General features: G+C 36.3%; 1 protein-coding gene across 1 annotated transcript in view; it reads right to left on the bottom strand.

Annotated features, from left to right (window-relative positions):
- Positions 1-4,568: 4,568 nt before the first annotated feature.
- Positions 4,569-11,828, bottom strand: part of disc1 (DISC1 scaffold protein) — a 52,501-nt gene continuing 45,241 nt past the window's right edge. Inside the window, exons 9-10 of the mRNA XM_056471422.1 lie at positions 5,465-5,755; positions 4,569-4,585 (exon numbers count right to left, since the gene is read on the bottom strand). Coding sequence (XP_056327397.1) covers positions 4,569-4,585; positions 5,465-5,755 — 308 coding nt within the window. The remainder of the gene's footprint in view (positions 4,586-5,464; positions 5,756-11,828) is intronic.

The following is an 11,828-nucleotide window of genomic DNA, read 5'->3' as shown; positions in this document are numbered from 1 at the left end:
ACTGCTCTGCTTCCAAAAGGTGAGATCATAACAACAGCTCCTTGCTTTCTTTTTGTTTTCTTTTTTCTCTCACAAGCCAGAACAAAGACTCATGTTTAAAAAAACAGCATTTAATAAGTGTAAATATATTCCTGATTCCACAAGCACCAAACCGTAACCCTGACGTGATGAGTTACGCACGCAAACCCTTCTTCTCACGGCCAAAACAGTGATTCAGTGTCAGTTTTGTGGCAAATAAGTGTGTCAGCGTGTTATTAGCGCAGTGTGAAGACGAGCTAATAAGAGGCCGTTTATGTCAGAGATCTTTTGTGTTCTGGATCATATTCAGCGCTTTGCATATTTAGCATCAGCGCTCAGGCTATCATTAGCTCACTGCTGCTCCTATAGCGGGACAAAGACACGGAGCAGCCAAGCTCTTTGTTCAGCAGTGTGAGTATGTGTGTGTGTGTGTGTGTGCGCGTATGCGCATATGTGATTGTGCGTGTGTGTATGAGTGCATGTGATTTTGTGTATGTGTGTGTGTGCGTGTGTGTGTGTGTGTGTGTGTGTGTGTGTGCATGTATGAGTGGTTGTGAATGTTTGTGCGTGTGCATGTGTGAGTGTGCGTGTCTGTGTGTGTGTAAGCATGTGAGTGTATGCATGTGTGTGGGTGTGCGTCTGTGTATGAGTAGTTGTGATTGTCAGTGTGTGTGTGTGTGTGTGTGTGTGTGTGTGTGTGTGTGTGTGTGTGTGTGTGTGTGTGTGAGAGTGTGTGCGCGCATGTCAGTGTGGGCGTGCGTCTGTGTATGAGTACTTGTGATTGTCAGTGTGTGTGTGTGTGTGTGTGTGTGTGTGTGTGTGTGAGAGAGAGAGTGTGTGTGCATGTCAGTGTGGGCGTGCATATGTGTATGAGCGGTTGTGATTGTGTGAGTGAGTATGTGTGAGTCTGTACATGTGTGTGTGAGTTTGTGCATGTGTGTGAGAGTATGTGTGTGGGCATGCTTGTGTGCATTTGGGTGTGTGCGCATGCAAGTGTGCGTGACAGTGTATATGGGTTTGCGTGTGTGTGCGCATGTGAGAGGATGTATGTGTATGCATGTGTGTGGTGCGCTTCTATGTGTGCTTGTACAAATATATGTATGCGCGTGTGTGAGAGTATGTGTGTGTGGGCGTGCATGTGTGCATGTGGGTGTGTGCGTATGCAAGTGTGCGTGAGAGTGTATGTGGGTTTGCGTGTGTGTGCATGTGAGAGAATGTATGTGTATGCATGTGTGTGGTGCGCATGTATGTGTGTTTGTGCACATATATGTATGTGCGTGTGTGTGTGTGAGAGTATGTGTGTGTGGCTGTGCATGTGTGCATGTGGGTATGTGCGCATGCAAGTGTGCGTGAGAGTGTATGTGGGTTTGCGTGTGTGTGCATGTGAGAGGATGTATATTTATGCATGTGTGTAAGAGTGTGTGTGTGTGTGTGGTGCGCATGTATGTGTGTTTGTGCACATATATGTTTGCGCGTGTGCGCGCGCATGTGTGTGTAATAAAGCGTATGAGTGTAATCTGTCTGTTGGCGAGGGGCCTGTTGGCTGCCAGCCTGTTGTTGGACGTGTAGAGAAGTGAATAAATGACGGAGCGCCTCCTGCAATCTCCATCCTCAGACACACACACACGCGCGCGCGCGCACGCACGCACACGCGCACACGCACACGCACACACACACACACACACACACACACACACACACACACACACACACACACACACACACACAGGAGGACAGAAGGGTTTAATGTGCATCTGCTCTGATGATAGCAGAACAAGAGCAGTGTGTGGTACCAGTGCATTTACACCAGACCAGCTGACACCTTTACATTCTGCAGTCATTAAACACACAAAGCATGTCTGAAAACTGGAGATAATGCTGCACCTCAGAGGGAAAAGGAAAAACATACATATTTATATATATATACATATACATATACATATATACATATACATATATATATATATATATATATATATATATATATATATATATATATATATATATATATATATATATATATATATATATATATATACACATATATACATACACATACATACATACATACATACATACATACATACATACATATATATATATATACATATATATATATATATATATATATATATATATATACATATATATACATATATATATATATATATATATATATATATATATATATATATATATAAATAATATAAATGTTGTATATATAATATAAATGTTGTATATTGCACTAAATTCATGCCGATTTTAAATGCAGAGGTAAACATTTAGATCCTGTATTTATTAATTATTTATTAATAAATAATTTATTAACTGCATTATGAATATTCATGTACACTTTTAATTTATGATCTCAATGTAAAGGTAAGATTTTAGATACTTTCCACTGATTTATTACAACGCTGAAATTGTATTTTGCATGAATAAAATGTACATTCTGAGTATTTGTATACATTTTACAATTATGATTTTAATATAAATGTATTTTTGTATTAATTTGCATTAAAGTAGTTATTTATGCAAGAAATTATTTACATTCTGAATATTTGTGTACATTTTTACATTGTGATTTTAATTTAAATGTACAAATGTACATGTTGTTTCCACTGATTGCACAGAAATTGTATTTTGCAAGAAATAATTTAACATTATTAATATTTATGTACATTTTTCAAATGATTATATTAACATAAATGTAAGATTTTTAATTAATTCCTGCTAATACAATGCTGGACTTGTATTTTCCATGAAAAAACAAAGTATGAATTTATGCAATTTTTTGTTCATTCTAATAACTTAATTAAAGATTTTACATTAATACTTTTATTCACATTATGCTGGTTTATATGAAAGAAAATTGGAATATGATTTTTAATTCATGCAAAAGAATTTAAATAAATTTGCATAATTAATACATTCAAAATATATTATTTTCTAAATTATTCAAATCATTGTCAAGTTCATCACATTTAATCAATTTAATTTTTTTTAAATTATTAAATTCATAATTATTTAATTTAAATAAGGATGTTACAAAAACGTATCACTCCTTATAATATTGTCCCTTTAATTTAGCTTTGACAGTCGTGAAACTGTGTGGTTTTCCATGCAATCCACCCGTCTATGTTTAATCCAGCATAATCAATAACAATTGAGCTGCTGTCATATTACACTCACGCTACAATGCCTGAACGTCAAGAGAAAACACACGATTCAGAAAGCCTGACGTCAACTGTGAGGAATGGTTGGTGCTAGAAGAGATACAGCTGGAGCCAGAAGTTAACAAAAATATTGATCTTATTTATTAAATCACCCATTAACTGTATTTTACTAACATCAACCCTTACCTCAACTATTACAGTAATGTAAAGACAGTAATTATACAGATTATTATTCATATTATTTATTAAAATACACAATAAATTGTATTTTATTTACGTCTACCCCTATCCCAACCCTAAACCCAACCATCACAGTAATGTAAAGACAGTCATTATATTGATTATTACTCATTATTATTGATTATTAATTGTATTTTACAAATGTCTAGCCCTGACCCAACCCTAAATTAACCCTCACAGTAGTCAAATATTAATTATATTGATTATTATTCATATTATTTATTAAATTACCCATTAATTGTATTTTATTAATTCTAGCCCTGTCCCAACCTTAAACCCAACCCTCACAGTAATGTCAAAACATTAATTATATTGATTATTGTTCATATTATTTATTAAATTAACGATTAATTGTATTTTATAAAGTCTACTCCAACCCCAACCCTAAACCCAATCCTCACAGTAAAGTAAAAATATTAATTGTATTGATTATTATTGATATTATTTATTAAATTACACATTAAATTGTATTTTATTAATGTCTAGCCCTCGCCCCACCCCTCACAGTAGTGTAAAATCAGTAACTAAATTGATTATTATTCAAATCATTAATTAGATTACCCATTAATTGTATTTTAATACACATCTACCCCTACCCCAACCCTAAATCCAACCCTTACAGTAATGTAAAGACAGTAATTATATAGATTATTATTCATAAATTTTATTAAATTACACATCAACTGCATTTTCTTGACGTCTACCCCTACCCCAACCATCACAGTAATGTAAAAACAGTGATTATACATATTATATTCGTATTATTTATTAAATTACCCATTAAATTGTATTTTATTTACGTCAACCCCTACCCTAACGCTCACAGTAATGTAAAAAACAATAATTATATAGTTTGTTATTCATATTATATTAAATTATACATTAACTGTATTTTATTTACATCTACCCTTACCCCAACCCTAAACCCAACCATGACAGCAATGTAAATACAGCAATTATTTTGATTATTATTCATATATTATTTATTAAATTACCTATTAATTGCATTTTATTAATGTCTAGACTTGCCCCCACCCTAAACCCAACCATCACAGTAATGTAAAAACAGTAATAATACAGAGTATTATTCATATTATTTATTAAATTACCCATTAAATTGTATTTTATTTACGTCTATCCCCATCCCAACTCTAAACATCACAGTAATGTAAAAACAGTAATTATACAGAGTATTATTCATATTATTTATTAAATTACACATCAATTATATTTCATTTATGTCTACTCCCACCCCGACCCTAAGTCCAACCATCACAGTAATGTAAAAACAGCAATTATATTGATTATTATTCATATTATTTATTAAATTACCTATTAATTGTATTTTATTAATGTCTAGCCATGCCCCAACCCTAAACCCAACCATCACAGTAACGTAAAAACAGTCATTATATTGATTATTACTCATTATTATTGATTATTAATTGTATTTTATAAATGTCTAGCCCTGCCCCAACCCTAAATTAACCCTCACAGTAGTCAAATATTAATTATATTGATTATTATTCATATTATTTATTAAATTACCTATTAATTGTATTTTATTAATGTCTAGCCATGCCCCAACCCTAAACCCAACCATCACAGTAACGTAAAAACAGTAATTATACAGAGTATTATTCAATTTATTTATTAAAATACACATTAATTGTATTTTCTTAACGTCTACCCCTACCCTAACCCTCCCAGTAACGTAAAAACATTCATTAAAACCAATATTTTTCATATTATTTAATAAATTACACATTCTTGTATTTTATTAACATCTACCTGTAAATCCAACCCTTACAGTAATGTAAAATCAGTATTTTATTGTTGCACAGCGTCACAAAAAAATGCTATACTAATGTGCATATCCACAGCTGTATCCCTTCTAGACTTTACCATGAGGAATAGAGAAATCCTATCTATCTATCTATCTATCTATCTATCTATCTATCTATCTATCTATCTATCTATCTATCTATCTATCTATCTATCTATCTATCTATATATATATATATATATACCAACACTGAATGTGAGAAGAAGATCAGTCCTCCTTATCTGCAGCTCAACGTCTCCCCCGTGTGTCAGGAATGAAAAGAGTGTGAATGTTGAGCGTTTCTCACCATACTGAGCTTCTCCGTCCTGCAGCTCCAGCTTGATGTGCTTGTGTCTCTCCTTCATTCGGCTCAGGTCGAGGCCACTTCCTTTGCTCAGAGTCTGCAGCTTCCTGTGCAGGAGCTCCAGACGATCCCTCTCTCTGTACACACTCCTGATCTCTGCCTTCAGCTCTTTAGCACTGCTGAAGTCATTTCCTGAAGCACAAACAACAAAAGACAGTTACTATAGAATCGTGCATTTGACAATTTGATATCACCTACCTATTATGCGAAAATCACTTTAAATCACAGGTGTGTGGCAGCAGTGTGTGGATATAACCGGCTTCAAATTCATTCATTCATTCTCTTTTCGGCTTAGTCCCTTTATTAATCTGGGGTCACCACAGTGGAATGAACCGCCTATGGACAATTTATCTTACCCAATTCACCTATACCACATTGTCTTTGGACTGTGGGGGAAACCGGAGCAAACCCACGCGAACAAGGGAAGAACATGCAAACTCCACACAGAAACGCCAACTGACCCAGCCGAGGCTCAAACCAGCGACCTTCTTGCTGTGAGGCGAAAGTGCTACCCACTGCGCCACCGTGCAGCCCAGCTTCTAATAATAAATGTTAAATGATCTAAAGAAGTGTCTGGTTTTAAATCTGTAAGTGAGTTTCCAAGCTTCTTGGTCAAAAATGTTAAACCATTGTAATGAACATTTATTTCTGCCGGTCTTTTATTGGAAACTTTTATTTATTTATTATTTATTTATTGCCACATCAGCAACTTATGGCTATTTCGTGGCAAAATGGATATATATAAAATATTACATGATAAAGGTTTAAGGTTTAACAACTTTATTAATCCCACCAGGGGCAATTAGATTAGGGTAATAGCATTTCATGATTCAACAAACACATAAGGAGACAAATCACTTACAAACAGTGTTAAAAAAAATCAAAAAACAAAAAACAATCCAGCATGCTTCATAAATAGTTAAAAAAAAAAAAAAAACTTGGAAAAACACATGTATTAGAAATGTAAATTTAAAACTTGCTAAAATGTAATGTTGTAACGCCTTACTGCCTCTGGAACAAATGTAAATTTATATCTGTTGGAAGAGCATTTCAAGACTTCCCACTTAGATATGCTTGGCGTATAAAGCAGGTTTGGCATGCTGTCCCAGGAGAGAACCCTGAGCTCGGAGATATTTGAGCCCAGGGCTCCCGCCCGGTCGATAAGCATATCAGGAGATCCGAGATCAGGTAGGTCTCGAGAGCTCCCCCTTTTTAGAAAAGGGAGGAAAAGGAGGAGATGGGGTGGAAGGGGGGATTCTTCCAAACGAAGATAAAACATTAGGGAGAAAAAGATCCATTTATAGTAAACTAGGATCACTCTGATTGGATTATTACTGATTACAGATGAGTGGCCAGACGTGCTCAATCATATCACGTGCTCCTCTCGAAATTAGTTTATCCAACTTCACTTAATGCTTCTTAACCTTCTTCCAGAGGGCAACAGAACAAAAAAAGGCTTCAGAGGATGGGAGTCATCTCTCATCACACTTTGAGTTTTCCTTAATACTTGCTGTTCATGTAACTCCACTAGACTCCTCAGAGGTAAACCAATAATCTTGGAGCAAGTCTTGACTACATTTTGCAGTCGATATTTCTCTCTAACGGAAAGTGAAGAGAAGCAGCATAAAAAGGAAAAGCTTAATAAACTCTCGATATAGGTGGTATAAAAAGTTCTCAGTAAACGTTTTTCTACACAGAAAGAGTTCAGTTTTCTAAGAGCAGACATTCTCTGGTGCACTTTCTTAGCAACAGCTTCTGAATTCTGCTGGAACTTTAATGTGGTATCAAATATTGTACCAAGATACTTATATTCCTGTACCCTTTCAACTTGTTTTCCGTTAAAATACACTGGTTTCACTTTTAAAGCATTTTTTCTAAAATCAATCACCATCTCTTTTGTTTTTGTGATATTCAGTTGTAGTTCAGCTTCTTTGCACCACTTTAAAAAACGCATTATGATTATCGCTGTCATTACAATCTGTATTTGTTAACAAGGATAAAAAAACTGTGTCGTCAGCATACTTGATTATATGGCAGTTGTTCTTAGTGCTACGACATTCATTTGTGTACAATATAAAAAGAATTGAGGACAGTACACAACCCTGTGTTATTGATGTAAAAAGCATGTCTGAAAGCACTCCGTTCAACATGACTCTCTGCTGCCTACATGTCAAGAAGAAATAGGAATTCGTATTACAATAAAAAGTTACTTAAGACAAATTAATAAAATTCAAATAGATCGAATTCACACAAAAATATAGTCAAAGTTAAATATGATTTTTCAGTTCAAATGAATGAATGAATCTCTGGTTTTGTTTAGTTTGATAACAGAGGTGTCTCCGTAAGAATGCACAGATCTATAATGAAATCATTCCATTACTTTAGAAACTGTTTGTGATTTAAGCTGTTTAAAATAAAACATGCAGGACGGAGATGTTTACATATCATTCAGTGTATTTGTCTGTTTAAACATACACCTGAATCCAAAAGTGTCCTGCACTGGTCCTCTGTAAATGGCGTGTACAGAAGCTGATCTGGGATCATTTTATTGTACAGAGCGCGTCTGTCAGCGCTTATCCATGCATTCACTGGTTCAGAGGTAGCATATGACAGGCGACGATCGACGCACAACGAGCAAACCCACGCGAACAAGGGAAGAACATGCAAACTCCACACAGAAACGCCAACTGACCTAGCCGAGGCTCAAACCAGCGACCTTCTTGCTGTGAGGCGAACGTGCTACCCACGGCGCCACCGTGCAGCCCAGCTTCTTATGATAAATGTTAAATGATCTAAAGAAGTTTTTGGAAATCCGCAAAATCTATGTCTGGTTTTAAATCTGTAAGTGAGTTTCCAAGCTTCTTGGTCAAAAATGTTAAACCATTGTAATGAACATTTATTTCTGCCGGTCTTTTATTGGAAACTTTTATTTATTTATTATTTATTTATTGCCACATCAGCAACGTATGGCTATTTCGTGGCAAAATGGATATACATCAAATATTACATGATAAATACGAATGCGTATTACAATAAAAAGTTACTTAGACAAATTAATAAAAATAAAATACAAATAGATCAAATTCACACAAAAATATAGTCAAAGTTAAATATGATTTTTCAGTTCAAATGAATGAATGAATCTCTGGTTTTGTTTAGTTTGATAACAGAGGTGTCTCTGTAAGAATGCACAGATCTATAATGAAAGCATTCCATTACTTTAGAAACTGTTTGTGCTTATTTAAGAGAAAATTAGCTGTTTAAAATAAAACATGCAGGACGGAGATGTTTACATATCATTCAGTGTATTTGTCTGTTTAAACATACACCTGAATCCAAAAGTGTCCTGCACTGCTCCTCTGTAAATGGCGTGTACAGAAGCTGATCTGGGATCAGTTTATTGTACGGAGCGCGTCTGTCAGCGCTTATACATGCATTCACTGGTTCAGAGGTAGCATATGACAGGCGATGATCGACGCACAACGTTAATGTAAAGAAAGTGAATGCAGACATTTTAGTATAGATTTCAGCGTGCTTTCAATATTAAAAATATATCAGAAATATGGGAAAATACTTAATGATAGGATGATAGTAGGATAGAATGGTAAAATACGGGAGAATTTCAGCAAAACGTGAGGGTGAAGTGAACAGGAAGTGTTTGTGGAGAAACAGTTTTGCGAGATAACGCAAAAAAAACTTATAAATATGTTCTCCTATCACTCTGTTTTTTTTTTCTCCCACCCAGTTTTTTTTTCTTCCACCAATTTTTTCCCCCACCATCACGTCTCTTCTGGGTCTCCATTTAAAAGTTCCACATTCCAACATATATGTATTATGGTAAGAGCAGCCTGGCAGTGATTACATTTAGGTGGTGCTTCGTTATTGAATAAATATAAATGTGTCCACCCAGAATGTCCAATTCAACATCTACTATAGACAGTCTGATCATGCCTGGTGTCGAAATGATAATTTGCTAAATGTCTTTCATTTATTTTCACATTTACATTTACATTTAGTCATTTAGCAGACGCTTTTATCCAAAGCGACTTACAAATGAGGACAAGGAAGCAATTTACACAACTATAAGAGCAGCAGTGAACAAGTGCTATAGACAAGTTTCAGGTGTGTAAAGTCTAAGAAGCAAAGCATTAGTAATGTAAGTTTTTGTTTTTTGAGAGAGTACAGTTAGTGGTATAGCCAGAGAGGCAGTTGCAGATTAGGAAGGAAAGTGGAGACTAAATAGTTGCGTTTTTAGTCGTTTCTTGAAGACAGCAAGTGACTCTGCTGTTCTGATGTAGTTAGGGAGTTCATTCCACCAACTGGGCAGATTGAATGCGAGAGTTCGGGAAAGTGATTTCTTCCCTCTTAGGGATGGAACCACGAGGCGACGTTCATTCACAGAACGCAAGTTTCGGGGGGCACATAAATCTGCAGAAGTTAATTTTCAGGTTAATTTCATGTAATTTATTACTTCTGCAGTTGTCCCATTCTCTTAGCCATGTTCTGTTTATGTACAAATTGATTGTGGGTTTCAAGTCCTCAGGAGGAATTAAACATTCTGTCACTTTCAAGGAGACAGACTGTTTTGCTTGCTTCATCTGCCAGTTCGTTTCCATGTAGTCCCACATGACCTGGAATCCAACAGAAGATATTGATATATTCTTATTCTCTAGCGTTGTCCTTTTCTTTGCAATCATGGAAATTATGGGGTGATCACACTTTCCTTCAAAGCACACGTAGCAAATTTGGTTCGCAAATTGAGAGTTAAGCTTAGGTTTTACTATGGAAATGCATCCTGCTTTTCTCTTAAAGGGCACCTATGGTAAAAAATCTACTTTTCAAGCTGTTTGGACAGACATATGTGCATGTATGGTGTATAGACCGTCATATTGGGGTGATATAAGCACACCCAGTGCTTTTTTTTCAATTTAACAACACAAAAAACGGTGGACCAATTGGAGCGGTTTTCAAATTGACCGCAACTTTACGTAGGAGAGCGATCCCCCCGCCCACCAATATTGATTGACAGGCGCGTCATCATATCCTCAGTTTGTTGATTCACGTCCGCCATTTTTAGTGATAGCGAAGCGATATCACTAAAGGAACACACTAGCTCTATTTTATGATGCAAGGCTCATTGGGCTCAACACAAGATCAATATTCTCCACATTATCGCTCTAATCGGAATTATTGGTTGTATGTTTAGGTAGGTTTGCAAACATGTGTACTTCTCATTGAGTCTACCTTATACTTCAGCCGTTTGCATTTCTCACGATCCCAGAAGCTCCCTGTGATCTTAACTAGCATGCGTTTTAGGATTCTAAACATCGGTTTCTATCAGGGTACACTCAAGTCGACAGCTGGGCGCCGCGGACCGCTGCAGAAACCGATGTTTAGAATTCTAAAATGCGTGGCGCGACGATTCGGGACACTTCATGTTTCTGCCGCAACACAGAGAGTGTCTGGTGTGCCGTGTCGCGGCTTCGAGCGGCGCATCCGGTGCCTCAGTCAAAGTTAATTCAGTGTGTGTGGTTATTAGTTTCTGTGTACAAGCTCGGCACTTGAAACTAGCACACAGTTGGCTGTAAAACTGTACAAAGACACAAATGATTTTGTACTCTCTGCTTGGTCTGTGTCCGAGTCGAACATGTATGACTGATTGCTGATCCTCTCACTCCTGCTCCTTCTCTGTCTGCCTGTCAGACTCTGTTGCAAACGCAGAGCGGGTGAGCTCATGGCCCCGCCCCCCTTGTTACGTTGGCGGGAAGCCGAAACTAATTTACATGTGAAGCAACACACCCCTAAATCAGCGAGCTGTGGACACGCCCCCAATATGACACTTTTTAACACATTATAATAAACAAATCTGAATTGTGTTTTAAACTGAACCTAAACTGAGACACTCAGAAGAACCATAATATTAATATTAAATCAGAAAAAAGAGGTAAACCATGTGCCCTTTAAAGCTAAACATTTGGTGTCTGCAACATTTTAACCATTGATTGACTATGGTGATGTTTTATATATGAATGCCTCAACCAAATGTCTTCAGCCTTTAAACTCTGTTTATCACAGCGCTCTGAGGTTTTTTTACAGGCTGTCGTAGACTAACTCACCATTGTGAAATGTATGCCAAAGCTGTGGCGCCTCTGCATGTAAGACGGTACACCCACTGGATGACTCAGGTCTTCAAGGCTCTTCTGGG

The sequence above is a fragment of the Danio aesculapii genome, chromosome 13 (assembly GCF_903798145.1).
Source record: "Danio aesculapii chromosome 13, fDanAes4.1, whole genome shotgun sequence".
In the NCBI taxonomy this organism is placed as follows: domain Eukaryota; kingdom Metazoa; phylum Chordata; class Actinopteri; order Cypriniformes; family Danionidae; genus Danio; species Danio aesculapii.
The sequence above is the reverse complement of the archived record's forward strand: the minus strand, read 5'-3'. Positions and strand labels throughout refer to the sequence as shown.